This window comes from Pseudopodoces humilis, chromosome 22 (genome assembly GCF_049639895.1).
Source record: "Pseudopodoces humilis isolate 2021_Gansu_Grassland_sample_001 chromosome 22, ASM4963989v1, whole genome shotgun sequence".
Taxonomy (NCBI): Eukaryota; Metazoa; Chordata; class Aves; order Passeriformes; family Paridae; genus Pseudopodoces; species Pseudopodoces humilis.
In genome coordinates, this window is record NC_142221.1 from 10,082,006 (window position 1) to 10,101,821 (window position 19,816).

General features: G+C 50.1%; 1 protein-coding gene across 1 annotated transcript in view; it reads left to right on the forward strand.

The window, feature by feature from the left end:
* EXD3 (exonuclease 3'-5' domain containing 3) overlaps positions 1–19,816 on the forward strand; it is a 194,101-nt gene that overhangs the window by 47,469 nt on the left and 126,816 nt on the right. Inside the window, exons 4-8 of the mRNA XM_005527312.3 lie at positions 3,497–3,561; positions 7,784–7,951; positions 9,151–9,318; positions 18,088–18,141; positions 18,591–18,730. Of these exons, the coding sequence (XP_005527369.2) occupies positions 3,497–3,561; positions 7,784–7,951; positions 9,151–9,318; positions 18,088–18,141; positions 18,591–18,730 (595 nt within the window). The remainder of the gene's footprint in view (positions 1–3,496; positions 3,562–7,783; positions 7,952–9,150; positions 9,319–18,087; positions 18,142–18,590; positions 18,731–19,816) is intronic.

Sequence of the window (19,816 nt, forward strand, 5' to 3'; positions counted from 1 at the left end):
TGAAACAGCCATCTCAGCTGGGTTGGAATGAAGCTTTGCCCCTGCTCTCGACACAGGCAGAGGTCCAGCACGACCTGCAGAGTCCTCGCTCTGGTGGGATGAGCCAGGGGCACGAGGTGGCTTTGTTCTCCTCTTTAGGTCTGGCTCTGGGAGCAGCTGCTTGTGGGTTATTCTGTTCAGCCCCTGTCTGTGCCTCATCCTTAGATTCCCTGAAGCCTCACAGGTGAGGAGGGGAACAGCCCTGTGCAGACACCAGCAGATTTCTCACTTTCTCTTCTTGTTCAATCCCTGCCCTCTGTCATTGTGAAGCCATTCCCTGTGTCCTGTCCCTCCATGCCTTGTCCCCAGTCCCTCTCCAGCTCTCCTGGAGTCCCTTTAAGCCCCGGAAGGGGCTCTGAGGATTCCTTGGAGCCTTCTCCTCTGGAATCTCTGCACCAGGTCCCTGTCCCTGTGCTGAGGAGCCCGGAGCGGGTGCTGTGCTCCAGGGACGCTCTGTGGAAAGAGCCCAGCCCTGGCTCTGTGGCAGGGACTGTGTCCCTGTGTCCCAATGTCCCTGTGTCCCCTTGTGTCCCCTTGTGTCCCCATATCCCTGTGTCCCTGTATCCCTGTGTCCCCATATCCCTGTATCCCTGTGTCCATGTGTCCTCATGTCCCTGTGTCCCTGTGTCCCCATATCCCTGTATCCCTGTGTCCCCATATCCCTGTGTCCCCATATCCCTGTGTCTGTGTGTCCCCATATCCCTGTGTCCCCATATCCCTGTGTCTGTGTGTTCCCATATCCCTGTGTCCCCATATCCCTGTGTCTGTGTGTCCCCATATCCCTGTGTCCCCATATCCCTGTATCCCTGTGTCCCCATATCCCTGTATCCCTGTATCCCTGTGTCCGTGTGTCCCCATGTCCCTGTGTCCCTGTGTCCCCATATCCCTGTGTCCCTGTATCCCTGTGTCCCCATATCCCTGTGTCCCTGTATCCCTGTGTCCCTGTGTCCCTGTGTCCCTGTGTCCCCATGTCCCTGTGTCCCTGTATCCCTGTGTCCCTGTGTCCCCATGTCCCTGTGTCCCTGTATCCCTGTGTTCCCGTGTCCCTGTATCCCTGTGTCCCTGTGTCCCCATATCCCTGTGTCCCCATATCCCCGTATCCCTGTGTCCGTGTGTCCCTGTATCCCTGTGTCCCTGTATCCCTGTGTCCCCATATCCCTGTGTCCCTGTGTCCCCATGTCCCCATGTCCCCATGTCCCCATGTCCCTGTGTCCCCATGTCCCTGTGTCTGTGTGTCCCCATATCCCTGTGTCCCCATATCCCTGTGTCTGTGTGTCCCCATATCCCTGTGTCCCCATATCCCTGTGTCTGTGTGTTCCCATATCCCTGTGTCCCCATATCCCTGTGTCCCTGTATCCCTGTGTCCCTGTGTCCCCATATCCCTGTGTCCCTGTATCCCTGTGTCCCTGTGTCCCCATATCCCTGTGTCCCTGTGTCCCTGTGTCCCCATATCCCTGTGTCCCTGTGTCCCTGTGTCCCCATATCCCTGTGTCCCTGTGTCCCTGTGTCCCCATATCCCTGTGTCCCTGTATCCCTGTGTCCCCATATCCCTGTGTCCCTGTCCCCCCATGTCCCCATGTCCCTGTGTCCGTGTGTCCCCATATCCCTGTGTCCCCATATCCCTGTGTCCCCGTATCCCTGTGTCCCTGTCCCCCCATGTCCCTCTGTCCCCGTGTCCCCGTGGCTGTCCAGTGCCACGCTGGCACCTCTGCCGTGCTCAGAAGTGCAGAGATGTTTTCCTGGGGCTGTCTCAGCTCGGGTTGCAGCAGCAGGGAGGTGAGGTAGGAAACAGTCAGGGGGAAAAGGGCTGGGTTTGTTGATTGAGGTTTCAAAAGCCTTGAACAAGTTGAATTATTGGTTGTATCTGAAGTGAAACACTGCTCTCCTAACTGCTCTCATTTCCTGTATCACTCCAGCCTGTTCCCTGCATTAATTACAGCTCACATTTACGCTGGATTTGGTTACACGCTGCGTCGCCTTCTCATTTTTTTTCCTGTGTGTGTATAAATTTCTTTGGCAGCCAGGCCAGGAGGAGAGTGTGCGGATATGCACATACACATGGACCAAATCTGACTGTAATTTACTAATTTACTGGGGAGAAGGGATCTGGCTTTTTCTCTGTTTTGGTGTAAAGGGAGCCTTTTCTTTTTCCAAAGGAGAAGCAGTAGCTGAGAGCAGCCAATGTTTGTAGAGTTCAACATTTCAGAACAACCAGAGATGAGAGAAAATATTATCTCGTGAATCGTAAATGTGGCATTTTTAATTTGGCTGGTGTTTCCCAGAGGTTAGTAGATAATGGGAATATTATCATGCTCTTGGCTCAACCAGTAATCAGCTTGCTACTTCAAATATTTTATAAATGCAGTGCCTCAGAGTTCAGCTGGATGAGGTAGAGCCTTTCACAGCTGAAGGAGATTTTTGTGACCTGAAATATGAAGTGTGATGGGATACTGAGCATGAAATCTAGCATTTGGAAATAAACTCTTTAGGAATCATAAAACACAGAAGGTGATTAAAAGGAAGTTTCCTTTTCAGTTTAAGGTTTTTCTTTTGGCTGTATGAAAACATAAGAGGAGGTGCTTTAGGAGGAGTGGTTTTGGAGGGTTCATTCAGGTTTTTAAATTAATTCTTCATATTTAAACTGTTGATGCTGCAGATGATTTTCATTCAGAATATTTTGTGTCGTGGTTTCGTAAGTAAACGTGAATTTAGGAGAATCAGATAGGAAACACGTTACTGCTTTTAAAATATTCTGAAACAATTGCTTTAGAAGAACTGTGTGATGAATATTGGTGTGATTAATAATGGTATGATGAATGGCTGCATGAGGAATGATAACACACAAAACAACTGAATGCAAGTTCTGCAATAACTAGGTGAAAAGTAAGAGGAAAATTCCAATTCTTCTTTTGAAATATTAGATCCCTCTTTGTTTAGCCTTGCCACTCATCACAGCAGCCTTTCATTTTTCCTGTTCCTCGGGCACCCTGAACCCCCCTGCAGCCTCTCTGCTGTCCCTGAGCACACCCAGCTCCCTGTCCTGGCCCAAAGTCTCTCCCTCCCTCCTCCATGCCCAGGAGCCTCAGTGCAGAGCCAGAGCTGCTCATCCCTGCTGAGCTGTGCCAGGTGCTGCCTGTCCAGGAGCCTTTCCTTTCCTGGGAAGGGCAGGATGTGGAACAGCAGCAGGATCAGGATCAGCACTGCAGCAGCCCAGCTTTGGGGTGCCCAGTTAAAGCCGTGCTGCTGCTGGCTGTGATTTTGTCAGGATTTCAGATTGCAGGGTTTTACACACTAATCCTGACTGGCAGTTGGAGCTCGGTGGGTTCCAGCATGGAGTAGCTGATTTCTCTGGGGTGAAACAATGCCCCAGTGTGTCTGGGCCGCCTCTACGGAGCCAATAAATCTGTTTTGTTTTGTTTTTCTCCCTCCTTTTCTCTCTCTCTTCCCCCTCCTCCAGGCCAGGACCCGCTCCTACTGCTGAAAACCCTTCAGCTTCTGTGGACAAAGCATGAGCTGGGGAAGGTAAGGCTGAGCCCTGCACACAGCAGCTCTCGGGATGCAGAGCATGTCCAGGCACAGGTCACACCCGCCATCCTTCACTGCTGCTTTCAGTCCAGCACTCAAGGGAAGAGCTTCTGCATTTACAGCTACAAGTGAAAAGAAAAGGTAGCTTTGTGTGATGGGGAGCAGCTCAGGGGGTCCTGGAAAAGAGCTGGAGTTTCCAGGGCTGAGTTACAGAAGGAAAGAAAATCAAAGTTGCTTTTGTTTTGTTTTAAACACTTTTTTTGTCCGTTAAATGGAGTTTCTCAGGGGGAAGGGGGAAGAATATTGCTATAGCTGGAAAAAATGAGACTTGAACTTGGTAGAGAAGTGCTTTTTGCCAAGTGGATATATCAAAGCGTTCATATTTCAAGTGGGTTTTCTGTTTGTTTGTTTTTTGTTGGAGTTTGTTTTGTTTTTGTTTGGGTTTGCCTTCTAAAGCGGTGAATGCAATTTACACCGATGTCCAAAATTAGTGCTGTATTTTTATACAGCAACCTATGGTCTCTGCACAGAAATTTTTCATAGGCAGTAAAATATATTTCATCTAAGTTTGGAAGCTTGAAAACTAACAAAAGCAGCAGATGCACCAGCTGAGGGGGGAGTTTTCCATGTTTAACTCTGCTGCTCAGGCAGGTTGAGGAGTGAGCTGGTTCCTTTTGTAGAAGGCCCAGAGCCCTGCAGCTCCCACACGAGCACGTGGAACTGGGGCTGTGTGGAGTGGCCAGCGTGCCTGGGGGATGTGCTCCATCCTGGCTGGCTGCACTGCTTCAGCACTGGCCTGGGCTGCTGCTCTCAGACTTTCCATTACTGGCGGGCTGTGGTTGCCAGCTGGAATAAACAACTGGAAACCCAGAGTGAGAGGTGCCTTTCCAAGTGGTCACTCACTGCTGGAGACTTGAGCTCAGCAGCTCTGAAGCCTTGAGCTTTCCATCAAATGTTGTTAGAGTTGGAGGAATAAAAATATTATCCTTTAGGTCTGGAGGGCAGTTAATGCCACAAAACAACAGCAGGAAAGAGAAATCAAATTCTCTGCACTGGGATACGTATGTGGATTGGGAAGAAAAACACCCTGGAAAATACAATGCCTCCCATGGACATGTGCAGTAATTCTGCTGGGGCTGGAAAAGCTGGAGGATCCCCAGGAGCCATGGAATCACAGACTGGTTTAGATTGGGGAGGAATTTAAAGTTCATCCAGAGCCACCCCAGCCGTGGCAGGGACACCTCCCACTGTCCCAGCTGCTCCCAGCCCTGTCCAGCCTGGCCTTGGGCACTGCCAGGGATCCAGGGGCAGCCCCAGCTGCTCTGGGCACCCTGTGCCAGGGCCTGCCCACCCTGCCAGGGAACAATTCCTGCCCAAGATCCCATCCAGCCCTGCCCTCTGGCACTGGGAGCCATTCCCTGTGTCCTGTCCCTCCATCCCTTGTCCCCAGTCCCTCTCCAGCTCTCCTGGAACCCCTTCAGGCCCTGCCAGGGGCTCTGAGCTCTCCTGGAGCCTTCTCCTCTCCAGGGGAGCAACCCCAGCTCTCCCAGCCTGGCTCCAGAGCAGAGGAGCTCCCTCAGACCCCCTTAGTGCTTTCTTTAGATTCATTCCCACAGCACCACATCTCTCCTCTGGTGATCACCCAGTGGCACCTGAGGTTTGCAGGTCCCCAGTGGGGTTTGCAGGTGTGTCCCCCCTCCAGGCTGTGTGCTGGACAGGAGGGCTGTGGTGGGCCCAGCTGCTGTGGGGACACAGCAGGAATGTCCCAGGGGGTTCTGACATTGTCACCAGGACAGGCTCATCCGTGCTGCGTGTGGATCCACAGAAAGCCTGGACTTGTTTTTTGGGGCTGGGCTGCTCTGCCCTCTGTGTGCAGCTCAGGTGGGTTGTGCTGCTGCTGCCACCCAAATGTCCAGCCCAAATAACTGAAATAAGTTGATTTAAATCCAGCTCAGGCTGCCCCAGTGCTGGGTAAGTGGCAGGAGCTTCTCTGCCTCTCGCTGTGTATTGTCCAGGAGCTGGGGGAAAGCAGCCCCTTGGTCTCAAATCAGTGACCATGGGCAGGAATGTGTCTGCCCATGTGGAGTGTGACCCCAGTTCTGGAACATGGCTGTGAGAAATGGTCATTTCATGACAGTTTGGGAATAACCAGGAGGCATCAGCAGACTGCCTGGAGCTGTGGGACTAGAAACAGGGAACCAAAGCTGAATAAAGGACTGTGTAGTTTGGGCATCAGCAACATTTTCCTATTCCCATGATCTGTCAGGCTGTAGAAATCCCCCGAGGAGAATTCCCTGCCATGGGAATCAATTGAAATGGAAATGGCAATTACAAGAAAGTTTGAGAGGAATCCCTCTCTGGCAGAGGGGGAGCCAGGCAGCACAGCACTCTTTCCTCTCTGGTTTAGGTGCCCTTTTTGTTCTCTGCCTTTCCCCTCAGACCATGGATGCCACAGATGCTGAGGGCTGGCTGGGAGCTCTGGAGGGAGGATTTTTCCCAGCTCATTCCAGTGCCAGTGCAAAGGCCAGGCTCGGTGCTGATGTGTCAGTGCTGGGAGCTGCTCTGCCTGTGCCAGCAGGAGCTGGTGTGTGCTGGAGCCCATCCTGCCAGAGCCCAGGCTCAGATCCCAGCCCAAGGAGGAGCTGAGCAGGGTGATGGAAGCTCCAAATGTGCTGAACTGGGGCTCTGGGGGGAAAAAAAGCCATTTCCAAACAGTGAAGTGGAGTTGGCAAGTTGCTTTGTTTTCCTTTGGCTGTTGTATTGGATGTTTGTGGTTGGATCAGAGCTCATCTTTGCCTTCTGCTGCATCTCCCAGCAAAGCTGGAGCCCTGTGTTTAACATCACAAACTCTTGCCACAGGGAAAATTACTTTCAGGGAGAAATCTCTTATCTAAAGTCCCATCTCCATTAGTCATCAGCTTTTTCATACTGCCTTTGATAGCCTAGTGAGAAAGAAACAGTTTCTGTCATAAACCATAGGTTCTGTGGGTTTTCCAGACATGAAAGACACTCTGGAAAACAACTGTCTTCCAGTAAAAATTGTCGATGAATAAAAAAAAGAAGAAATTTGTTGGCAAATTTTCTGTAGATTTTATTTTGTTTTCCATGTTGTTCTTCAAACTTTATATTGTTTCCAGTGGAAGCTCCGAATGGGGCCATGAAATCCAGTAAATTACAAGTGCTGGCTGAGGCAGGAATGAGCATCTTTTGCATTTGGCTTTTTAGCCAGAGAAGAAAGAGAGCAGCTGCTGTGGGTGATTTCTTGTTTTGTGTGGCTGCTCTCGCCCTGCTCCACGCTGCTGCTGCAGTGAGAGGTCCTGTGTGGGTACTGAGGATGCCACTGCCTCACCCTGCCAACCCTCCCAGCTCCCTGGAAACTACTTCTAATGTAAACATGATCGAGATATTGCTCAGTACTGCTAATTTATCACTTCTACCAGATGGGGAGTAAGTAGCCTATTAACATTCACAAAGTGAGGGTCCAATTCCTTCACATTTCTAAACACATCTCCCTGGGATTCCTAAGATTTATGGCGTGGAGTTTTCCCATGTTGTGAGCCCCTCTGTGGGGCCTTCAGGCTCCTGGAGGTGTGCAGGGGCAGAAGGTGCTCAGGGAGCTTTGGGGAAGGAGCACAGATTTGGAGGATGACAATCTGGCAGGATTTGAACTCACATATTTCACTTTGATCTGAGTGCAAAATCCCAACTATTTTGAGACTCCCAAGTGTTCCAGTTATGGGCAGTATTGTGGCTGAAGTGTGCATAAGGTCAGATATGCAGGTTTGTGGTGCAGCCATGAGGAGGGGTTCTTGTACTACTCCTTGGAGGTTCCTTAGAAGATCAGGAGGTTTTTGAGCCTACTTCTCTACCTTCAATATTGCCATTTTCCCAATAACACCCCTCTCTCCAGCTCACTTCTTTTCTCCCCCTCCCCCAAATCCCAAGCCCCTTTGTCTGCCCCACAGAACAACTTCTCTGTCTTTATGGGATAATTAGTGTGGACAATTGCTGCTTTTCCCATTGGGTTTGAGGTGCAGCGAGCCATGAAGGAATCTGTAATGACATGAAAAGTCACTGGAGGCGCGGATGGTGGCTGAATAGCAACAGTTACCTCTCTGAATAGATTAAATAAAAAAAAATAAAGCTTTGTGTTCAGCTGGGGGAAGGGAGGATTCACTAATCTTTTTGTACATGACAATGTGGTTTTGTATCTCGGCAGCTCAAGGAAGAAATCAGGCGTGGCTTTGCCAGGCTGGAGGAGCCTTTGGCAGGACTCCTGGCCATGCTGGAGAGCAGCAGCGACTGGAAGGGGAAAGGGCGTTCCCTGAGCCATTGCATCACCACCGAGCTGCAGCTTTGGATGAAAGCACATCCTGCTGTCCCACAGGTTAGAAAAAGAGGAGGAAAGAGAGCTGGGAGACAGGAGAGAGCAATTGATTTCAATATTCTTCAAGTGTGCCTAGTTTCACTTTATTCCAAAGTCCGGTATCTTCTCTGTAGCCCTGTGCAGAGTGAGAAGGTGTGAAACTCACGGTGAGATGTTGTTATCTGTGGCATGCTGGCCTGAAAATGAAACCACACTGGGGGCTGTGCTGCCAGAGCTGTTTCCCCTCCAAAGCTGGGATTTCCGTCTCTCCAGATCAAACCACTTTGAGCATTGCTCTTGCAGCCTTTCCAGGCTGGAGGCTCTCCCACAGGAACCCACATCCCTGCTGTCACAAGAAACCCAGTTGCAGAAATCTCTCTGTGTGTTCTTCCAGCTCTGCAAATAGAAGCCAGTTACTGTAGGATTGCTTAATTCCTGCCATATGGTGGGAATGCAGAAAATGGAACAGCCTGCCTTTTCAGCAGCTGATTAGCTCTGTAAAATTGGGTCATCAGATTATATGTCCTAATGTTTACCATTCCTTCTGCCTTCAGATATTCTGACCTACTGAGATTTTCTCTCTTCTGTAAGCTTTTGGCTCTGAACTGCAGGATAATTTTATATTTGTGTTGCTTCCTTTCCCATTTTTCCAAATGGCTCTGGTTAGATGTCGAGCTCTGCCATCACAGGATCAGCAAAGTGCTGCTGGCACTGGGATTCCTGTGTCATGAGTGAATGGTCAGGTGGGAACACAAGGATTAATACCTGTGGCTTTGCATCCTTTGATGGTGCTTTTGCCTTCCCTTCATGCACCCAGCAGCGAGCCTGGGAATGACAGTGGAATTCTCATGCCTGATGGGTGAGATCCCCCTGGAGGGGAGTCGGTGGATTCAAAGACTTTCTGCTGGGAGCTCGAGGGGAGGATTTCTGAAGAGCTCTCTTAGCACAGAGGGCATTTTTCCAGTTTACCTTTGCACAAAGCCCTATCCCTTCTCCAGAATTACCCCACAAATATTTCACGTTCTTAAAGTGGGTGCTGTGAAGGAAATGTGTATCACATTGTTGTGATTTCTGCCTGCAGACTCCGTGGGGAAATCGCAGAAACCCTGCCCGAGGAATTCGCTTTCTCTGTTTAAACAAAGCTGCATTTTCAGCCGCCCTTGAATCACACCCATCTTTACCAAACGTGTGTTTGATTGTTTTTTGGTTGTGTTTTGAAGTCTGGCACCAAGCTGCAGGAGCTGCAGGCCCGTGTGCTCGGAATGCTCTCCCAGTGCCCAGCTAATCTGCTTGACCCCCTGATCAGCATTTACCAGCTCCACGCAGTGGACCGGAACTCTCTGCTTGAACACGTCAGTCATCTTTATCTCCAGGGCAATTACAAAGAGGTGGGTCGTGTCTTTCAAATAAATTCACCTTGCCAGCTCTCTGGGAATGTCTGTGTCCTTTTTTTTGGATGCATTTCAATGTGAATTCCATTTCACCCCAGCAGCTGCACGCTGTGAATGCTGCAGTTTAACCTGCTCTTCCCATGTACAGGAGCAGCCTGGGCTCAACCTCGGCTTCTCTGCTGAGGACACAATGCCAGGGAATCCTCTCTCCACTCCTTTGCTGACCTTTGGAAGTAATAGGTTAATAGGCTTTCATTCAGAGAATTTAAGGGGATGGTTGTGGGGTTTTTTTTGTTTTCCTTGTCCTTATAAAGAAAAGAAGGGATTTTAGTCCTTGGTCATAGACCTGCTGTGCTATCTCCAGCCCACCTGCAGCAGAGAGCCTGGAAAACCTCCCTGGTCCCATTGCCCCAACCTCAGGCCTCACTTGGAGAAGTTTTTGAGCCTCTTTAGCACCGAGGCTGATATTCCAAATGTGTGACACCTCCTGTGTCTGTGGCTGGGTGGTTGACACAGGAGTTCAGCAGGGCTAGGATCTGGTGTTTACCCTGTTCTGCAGCACTGCAGCATCTCCAGCATCTCCAGCATCTCCAGCATCTCCAGCATGTTTGTCCCATCCCCAGAACTGTTCCAGGCCAGGTTGGACAGGGCTTGGAGCATCCTGGGCTACTGGAAGGTGTCCCTGTCCATGGCATGGGGTGGAACTGAATGGGCTTGAAGGTCCCTCCCAACATTCTATGATCTTTCTTTTTTAAAGGCCAAAGCTTTGTTTTCCCCCAGAAGCACGGTTCCTTTGGATGGTGTATAACAACTTGAGCTTGTTTAGCAAAAGGAAAACTCAAATATAGCATTCTTAAAATCCTGTTCTTCAGTAAAGCTGAATTCCCAGGTGACATCCTGGAATCCCATTCTTGTTAATCTCTTTCAGTACTGAAACAAAGATATTCTGTATTTGGTTTGAAGTTCCCAGGTAGCTGCTTGAGACTTAGTCTTGTGCTCAAAAACTTTTTGAATGTGAATATTTGACAATTACAACAGAAATGTCTTACTTGATTATATTCAAATGGGATTTTTAGGTTCATGGCTCCAAAGACATTTATTGTTTTCATTAGAAATACAGTTCTTTCTAGATCCAGCTTTGGAAATCAGATTTTTTTGGTGGAATTGTTCTGTTTTTTGTTTCACAACAGAGCTCATTTACTGCTCATTTCCAGTGTGAAGAACAGGAAACCTCAACAGCTTCTCACTCTCAGCCATAGCTTTCTTCTAGCTTTCTTTTGTTACCAGAAGGATGAATCAAATTCTCTTCAAAAATTGCAGGAAGTCTTTTATTGCCCTTGGGGAGTGAACACAGCTAACTCAGACTAACCCCAAACAGCCTGGAGCTGGGGCTCTGAGCACTGCAGTGGCTCTGGGTGTCTGTCTGTCCTGCTCTTCCCCATCTCTCAGCTGGGCCAGTGAAGCAGACTCACGTGTAGGATTGTTGGCTTTTCAGTCTCTCACCTGGCAGGACAGAAATCCATACAAACCCTGACTGACATTATTTATTTTCTTGCTGGGTTTGCAATAAAACACCAGGCATTTTACAGTTTAGTATTTAAAAGGGCTCATCAAACAGAGGGAGATGACATTTTCCTGGGCAGATAGTGATAGTGCAAGTATTTTAAGCTAAAAGAGGAGAAATTTAGATGGGATCTTGGGCAGGAATTGTTCCTGGCAGGGTGGGCAGGCCCTGGCACAGGGTGCCCAGAGCAGCTGGGGCTGCCCCTGGATCCCTGGCAGTGCCCAAGGCCAGGCTGGACAGGGCTGGGAGCAGCTGGGAGGTGTCCCTGCCTGGGAGTTCAACCCAACCCAGGCTGGGATTCTGTGATTTAATCTGGAGCAGATTATTCCCTTTGTCTGTGGTGTGCAAGCCATGAATGTCCCTGCTCTGAGAGTTAAGGCTCCTTTCCCTCATGGAGGTTTTGGGGAATATTTGCTTTGGCAAACGAGGTCCCAGAGCTCCCTGGGGATGGCTGTGGCAGCTGTTGGTTGCTGAAGCACCTCTGGCCCTCCTTGGGGCTGGGTTTGGGGAGGCTGAGGCTGGAGCTGGGGCAGCACTGGCACAGGGCACAGGAGAGGGGCCAGGTGGAGCTGCTGGTTGTGCTTTGGCTGTGCTGGGAGCACCTGCAGGGGAGCAGCACCAGAGGATGGCACTGTGCTCCTGGGATGCAGGGACACAGCCGCACCGGGAGCTGGGGAAGGGCAGGAGCTGCAGCTGGGTTTTGAGATGTCTGGGCTATCTGGCATTTTATCTGTGGTGATGGGAGCGTGCAGCTGCTGCAGGAGCAGTGGGAGCTTTGAGCAGGGCGAGGGGCTCCCAGCTCTGCTCATCGTGGCCCCGTGGCATGGGGACATGGGAGGGATCAGCATTCCTGCTCAGGGAGTTCAGTCAAGCACAGCAGCCTTGTGTCCCCAGAACCCCTCCAAAGCTGCCCACAGCTCCCTGCCACCCTCGGCCTGGGCTGTGCCAGAGGTGCCAGAGCCCAGCCGTGCTGCTGGGTGCTGTGAGCCGGGGTTGTGGTGTGGGAAGGGCCTGGGTGAAGGTACAGAGACATCTCATGGATGTGGTGTGGGAAGGGTCTGGGTGGATTTGGTGTGGACAGGGTGCTGGGTGCTGATGGATTTGGGGTGTGTGGGAAGGGTGCTGGGTGTTTCTGGTGTGGGAAATGCACTAGGGTGCCAGAGGAAGTGGTGAAAGAAGGACTCTGGATGGATTTAGTATGGGAGGGGCACTGCGTACTGGTGGATTTGGTGTGTATAGAATGGGGTCTAGATGGATTTGGTGTGGGAAGGGCTCTGGGGGTTTGGGTGCAGGAAGGACACCCTGTTGGTGTGGGAAGGGCTCTGGGGGTTTGTTGGGTGCAGGAAGGACACCCTGTTGGTGTGGGAAGGGCTCTGGGTGCCAGGGGGACAATGCTGGGATTCAGCAGACCGGGGGTAATGCAGCTCGAGCGGGGCTGCGAGAGGCCCTGAATAGGCCAGGCTGTGCTGGAGAAGAATGAGGGGTAGGCAGAAGGCAAGCTAGTGTTTCATGGTCATCTTATGTTACACTTCAGCCTTTCAAAGAGTGTCTGGGGCTGCCTGAATGAACCTCTCTGGCACTGCGAATGCGGAGCCCGCAGACAAAGGGGACTCTTGTCACTCGCAGGCCCCTTTGGGGAATAAAAGCCATTGTCACATGAACAGGGGCAGTCTGGCAGGCTGTGCATGCTTCAGTACCCCATGATATCGCTAAGTCTCAGCAGAAATCACATTCAGGGCCCTGTCAGCTTTGATTAGCGAGGTCTCATGACTTAATGTGCTGCGATATTTCATGTCTAAGGGTGGCGGCTGTCTTTCTGGGGGATGAATGCCCTCTATTGTCCACAGAGTTATTTTATTTACATTTTTTAAACAGCTTATAAAGGTAAAAAGATAGCTGTGCTTAAAGAAAAAAATCAAATTCCTTTGCTTGTGGATCAGCAGTGAGTGCTGCTCGGGTCAGATACAGTGAAAATTGTTTTCACAGTCAGCATCAAAGTTCTCGTCTTGTTTAACAGCTTTATAGTAAATTCTGAACAGGTGGCAGTGGAGCTGGGTTTAGGAAGGAAACAATAAATAATCTTTTTAGCCTCTGACAACCAGAAATATTCCTGGGCCTGAGAGACCTCCCACTCCAGCCTCTGTGTCAGTGATTCACAGAGCTTCTCTCCCCTTTATCACTTTGCTTCTTAAACAAGAATATTGGATGAAGTCAGCAGTATTTTATTTTTAGCAGGATTTTCAGTTGCTGTCCATTCAGATTTCTCTGTTTTCAAAAGCAGAGTATATTTTTTCTTCTGTTTTATCCATCAATTTCTAGAAATAAGGAAGGCTTGTACGCTAAATCTGGTTAATGTTTGCTCTTTCAATTAATATAATGTGGGTTATCTGGTAGAGTTCAGTTAAAATTTGACATAAAATATGTTGGAGTACCAAGACAAAAAACTGCGTAGACACAGAATTGCAAGTTTTTGTCAGCAATGCTGCTACAGGCGTAATAAAAAAGGGTGATTGACCAGAGTTAAAGGAGCACAAATACTCAGAAGTGTAGAAATGGAGAGTTCAGTCCCCATCATGAGCTTCAGGGTCAGTGCAGGGATGTTGTGAGCAGAGTCAGGGGTGCTGGTGTTTGCAGCCCTGCTTCATCCCTGCTGCTGGACTGCACACAGTGGATCTTTGCAGATCTGTCAGTAGAGATCAGTGTTAGCATTGATTGAGCACATTAATGGATAATCACATTTTAGATTCCTTCACTCTGGCTTTTTCTGAGCTGTTCTCAGGCCAGGGAAAATGTCTCTGATATTGCTTCTTATCTTCATTCACCACCTTAATTATACCAAGGCTTCTTCAGCTCTTACTGTATTTTAAAGTGTGTGCATTTTTATTTCCTTATTTCTTTTGAATTAAGAATCATATTGGCTAAGAAGGCCAAGGGGAATGTTCCAGCAGTTGTTTCTCCCCTGGAGATGATGATTGTTTCAGTATCCAGCCCTTTTTCCCCTGCAGGTGCTCTGCTGCTGCAGGCCAGCTGTGGTGGCACACTGCCTGCCTGCTGATGCCCCTCTGGAGCAGAGGGAGCCAGCCCATGGCCCATGGGCCACTGCTCCCCTTCCAGAGCCTCCTCTGCCCTGGGCTGTGCCTGGGAAATGCTGGCCAAGGGGCTTCAGCATGGCTGGGAGTCATAAATGAGCTGCTAGAGTTCTACTGCTGCCTGAATTTCCTGGCTCTGGGGCAGCCCTGAGGATGGGCAGCAGGTCCAGCTGTGCAGAGTTTGGGTCTGGGAGAGGTGGGCAATGCTCAGAGAACGAGCTGAGCAGTTAAACCCTATCTAAAACTGTTGAGTGACCTGAGGGACACAAATCAGGGCTTCAGTTCCCTCTTCCCCCTGACCTGTGCATATCCCAAGCTGGACTCGTGCTTCTCTCCCCCTCCCTCAGACTCTTCTGCTGGCACTGCTCTGTGTTGGTCTCACTCCTCCCTGGTCTCCTGAGTGTGGGCCTGAGGAATTCCATGTTCCCTGGTTTCTGCAGACCTTCTCACAGCCAGCTGTGTGTGAAGTGCCCTTTGAGCAGGAAACAATCAACCATGGAGCCTGATGTCATCCACTGAGCAGCGATGCACTCTGAGCTCAGCAAAGCTGATTAGCCTCCAGTTTGAAATGAGTGATTCCAAAACACAAAACAGATGTGCCCAATGATTAATACCTGGTGTGCCTTTTACTCAATTATTTCTGCCATTATCCAGGCTTTGATCACTGTGATTTTCTTGGAGTTGACATTGGTTCCTCCTCAGCAAAATCTTCTGTTGTTTCGTTTATTTGGGATTTCAGAAATTCCCTCACGGTGTGTTTAGAAATAGTGCCCTCAGTCAGGCACAGACATATCTGTGTTTGTGCTGTCCCAGCTCGCCTGGCAGAGCCAGGAGCAGGAGTCAGCAGCAGTCCCTGGTGTCTGTCCTGCCCCAGCACTCGGAGCAGTTCTCCTGCACGAGGTAATTCCTCTGCCACCAACCCCACCGTGGGAAAACACAGATTGTCAGTGCAGACACCACCCAAGTGCACATGCCCTTCAGATAAGATCTTGTGTGGCTTCCTGCACCTCGTACTGTACGTGGAAAGAACAGTCATTTTTCGATGAGACAGAGCCAAGTGCACTGACAGCAAGGCGAGAGGAGCAGGTATTGGTGCAGGGTGGCTGGGCTGAGCCCGCTCCAGAGCGCTCCACACTCCCATCGTGGGCTGCAGGAGTGTTCTGATTCTCATGGCTGAACATGTCAGCTTCGGGAAACCTCCCCCATCCTTTGCTCAGTGCACCTACACGAGGGTTAGGTGGAACTCGGTGTGGTGTTTGATTTGAGTTCTGCCCCAGCCTCAAACAGCCCTCTGCTGTATTTTAGGGATTTATCTTTGTGAGACAAAACTATTACAAAATGTCCAGGTCGGATTTTTTGCATTCACTGTCATTAAGTCAAAGAATGGCCCAGAGCTCCCCAGGGATGAGGAGGCCCAGGAGCTTGGATGGGAGTTGATCAGGACATGGCCATCAGCTTTTCTCCTGCCCGGAGCAGTGCACTCATCACATCCCTCTCCGTGCACTCCTGGGGCTCAGCAGAGGGAGCAGCGTGGCCCAGGTTCGTTTTCCTCAGGGCACTTCAGCACAGGTTGGACACTGTTGTGTGCTGCAATAACAATCATTGTTGCTGTTATTAGATGGTGCTAGAGACCCTGTGTGGATGAAACACATCTTTGTGCAAAGGCTTCCTGTACCAGCAGCCACGAGAGTAATGTTCTGTTTGGGGTTTGGGGGAGTGAGCACATTGATAGGTGGCTGTATCTCAGCATTCCCCAGAGCCTGCCCACGTTCCTGCATCCTGCCAGGGGTTTTGGCCCTTGCTGCTGTGCTGCTGTTCGGGATTTGGGCAGCCCTGCTGCTCCAGCCCCAGGATCCAGCTGGATGAGCGGGATTGCCACATCCCAGCTTCCCTGGCTCCCCTTCCAGCCCAGCGCTGCCATGGGGAGTGCTGGCTCTGCCTGGGGAGGGGGCTCCTCACCCCTGGGGTTACAGCCTGCTCGGCCTCATTAAAGTGTTTGTTTTCTGAGTCAAAATGAGCCTGCGAATGAGGTGTTGCTTTGCTGAGATCTTATCGGCTGTAAACACCCTGGTAAAAATAGGGTCGTTTTACACAAAACTTGTTTGTGGAGTGAAACAATTCAAAACACGATAACAACAAAACAAAATCTTAAAATAGCTCGGAGTTGAGACCACAGACACAGCTGCCAAGCACTTTCATCTTTATTACAGTTACTCATATCTCTTCTCTACTATTGCCATTGTAAATAGGCTGATGTTATCTCTGCTGGCCTCCTGCTCAGCCCAGCCCCCGGAGCTGCACCCTGATCCTGGTGCCTGTTCCTGGGGCCCAGCTCCTGCTTCTCTCTCGTGTGGAGCTTCAGGCATGGACAGGACATCTGCCCTGCTCCAGAGAGTTCCCTGTGGCTGTTAAATTGCTGATAAAAAGCAGCTTATGCCAAGGGCTGGGCCAGACTGCCCCAGCAACGGGGTCACCGTCCCTGGAGGTGTCCAGAAAACCTGGGGATGTGGTTTGGCTGTGAACGCTGTGGGGCTGTGTGCCAGGCTGGTGGCTGCACTTGGTGATCTTAGAGGTCTTCTCCAACCTGATGGTTCCATGAACCTCTGTGTGATTGGAGTTCCTGCGTCCTCCAGGCCTGGAGAGCTGAGCCAGCCCTGGGCAGGAGGGGAGGGCTCCCCACGTGCTGCACAAATGAACTTCTGTTGTTCTGCACCCTTGGGGACACGGTGAAACCTCCAGCTAGGGAAAGAGGAAACCCCAACCTGACACCACACACGCTGTCTGATTAAGTCACCTGTACAGTTAGTAGAGCTGGAGATAAACCTCTGCCATGTAGATAACAGTGCTGCAATTAGGTTAATCTGAGCATTAAAAAGCCATTAGGGAGCTGTTGGATGTTGCAGTTAAAACTAAGGCTACAATAGGAGATACTAATGAGATCAAATGGTGAAACAAGGCCTTGAGAGCTGCAAATATTTTCTTCTTTTTTTTCTTTTAATTATTTCTTTTAATTCAGCAAACTTGAGGAGCTGTGAGGAAAGCAAAAACAGCTTTGGAGACCCAAACCCCTTTTCCAGGTCCACACTAGAAATAGCAACCTTCAACTTGAGAACAATCCCTCAGCTTGAACATTGTGTTGTTAAGCTGATGGTGTGAGAGGAAAGAAGCAGCTCTTTGCCTCTGACTTGTGGAACAGTTCTAAAGTCTGGAGTAAGGGAGAGGTTTGGATGAGGTTTAGCTGGGCTGAGCAATGCTCCTGCACCTTTCTGTTCAGTCTCTGTGTTAATGGTGATTCCTCTTTACATCATTCAAAGTTTGTCTCTTGATTTCTCTTTTGAAGATGAAGCCTGGACTTCCAATGAAGCAGTGTTAAAAAAAAATATAAACCACCCAAACTTCCCCAAAACCAAACCCAAAACAGACAGAAAAAAAAATGTTTTCCCCCAGCTGGGATGGGACAGGCTGAACCAGCTCCTCTGACCTTGAGCTCTTGCAGTTCATCCCAGCAGGTTCCAGAAGATCCTGATTTGGAGACAATTTGTGAGCCTGGCAGGCCTTGGCTTATCAAAGATTTGGAGTGCCCATGAAAGGGAAAATAGAGTTCTTCCCTTCTCTGTGGTGAGCCTGGTGCTTTCAGGGGTGTGGAGTGCCTCAGGAATTTGAGAACCTCAAACCTTTTGATTTCAGGGTGTTTAAAATCTTGAGCTGCTTTCACAAAATGCAACTGTTTCACAAAACTTCAAAGGCAGAGAGAGACTGATAAAGTTCACTCAGAAAGGTATGGTGGGTCAGGTGTTTTTACCATGACATTGATAGCAAATATCCATCCCAGCTGGTTTTGTCCAAGTGTTTCACTCGCTTTCTGCCCAACAACTTGATCTTTAATTTTTGCTCCAGGGGCTGTTGCTGCTCAGGATATGCAGCTCTGCCAGGAGTGTTCTTGTACATTTTCAATGTGGCCAAATGTTTGCAGGGTTTGGGCTTGATGACATAACAGAAATAATTAACACATTAAAAATGTGTATAACAGCATTTTTACTTCACTTTGGAATAATGCCCATTTATCCGCTGTAAGGTTCTTCTAAATACACAACTTCTTTTCATGTTTTCTAGGCAGCCATACTGAGTATTAAGCTGAAATTACAGCCAGATCAAGATGTAGAGAAGGTGAGTCATTTCCTCTGCAGGCTCCTCTGTCATCAGATCCACCTTTTGTTAGCAGGAGATCCATCAGGGCCCTCCAGGAGATCCATCAGGGCCCTCCAGGAGATCCATCAGGGCCCTCCAAGTCCTGCTGCCTTTCACCTGAGGCTTAGCTCCATTCCCAAGAAGCCCCTGTTGTGTTGTTGATGAACCTTTACACCAAGGTTAGGCACAGAAGGTTTTGTTAGCCCCCATTACACCCCTTGCCCAGTTTTTCTGGCTGCAGCCACTGCTGTAACAGCTGCTGGCTGTGCTCATCACTGAGGCAGAGATCAGTTCCTGGCTCGTGTTTGTGTTACAAATGTCCCAGCACTCCTGTAGGCAGCACTGGTGGCTTGGCCAGGGTTGGAGCTCTCATGCTCCATGGGGATCAAAGGCAGGGCACGGTGCTTTAACATAATTCCTTCTCCTAGATGTGTACCCCACTGCTGCTCCAGGATAAAGCTAACCTGGTGGAAGATTACGTGGCAGAACATCCCGAGCTCCAGAGGAAGCTCTTGCAGACCCTGGACACGTGGTGTGACCCCAGCTTCAATATCAGAGACATCACAAGGTAGAAACACTTGTGTTTCTGAACAGCTGGGGCCAAGGTGCTGCCAGAGCAGAGTGTGGCTGTCCCTGAATGTCCTGGGATCACAGCACAGTGTGACTGTCTGTCCCTGAATGTCCTGGGATCACAGCACTGTGTGGCTGTCCCTGAATGTCCTGGGATCACAGCACAGTGTGGCTGTCCCTGAATGTCCTGGGATCACAGCACAGTGTGACTGTACCTGTGAATGTCCTGGGATCACAGCACAGTGTGGCTGTCCCTGAATGTCCTGGGATCACAGCACAGTGTGACTGTACCTGTGAATGTCCTGGGATCACAGCACAGTGTGGCTGTCCCTGAATGTCCTGGGATCACAGCACAGTGTGGCTGTCCCTGTGAATGTCCTGGGATCACAGCACTGTGTGGCTGTCCCTGTGAATGTCCTGGGATCACAGCACAGTGTGACTGTCCCTGAATGTCCTGGGATCACAGCACTGTGTGGCTGTCCCTGTGAATGTCCTGGGATCACAGCACAGTGTGGCTGTCCCTGAATGTCCTGGGATCACAGCACAGTGTGGCTGTCTGTCCCTGAATGTCCTGGGATCACAGCACAGTGTGACTGTCTGTCCCTGAATGTCCTGGGATCACAGCACAGTGTGACTGTCCCTGAATGTCCTGGGATCACAGCACAGTGTGGCTGTCCCTGAATGTCCTGGGATCACAGCACAGTGTGACTGTCTGTCCCTGAATGTCCTGGGATCACAGCACAGTGTGGCTGTCCCTGTGAATGTCCTGGGATCACAGCACAGTGTGACTGTCTGTCCCTGAATGTCCTGGGATCACAGCACAGTGTGACTGTCTGTCCCTGAATGTCCTGGGATCACAGCACAGTGTGACTGTACCTGTGAATGTCCTGGGATCACAGCACTGTGTGGCTGTCCCTGTGAATGTCCTGGGATCACAGCACTGTCCCCTGCCTGCCTGGCTGTCATCATGTCCCAGATAAGGGAGCACAATGTATTGACTTTTCAGCTGAAAAAGGGAAAATTCTGGTGGCTGTGCCAGAGCCTTCTCCAATGGCCCAGCCTGTAGGACAGAGGAATCCTTGCT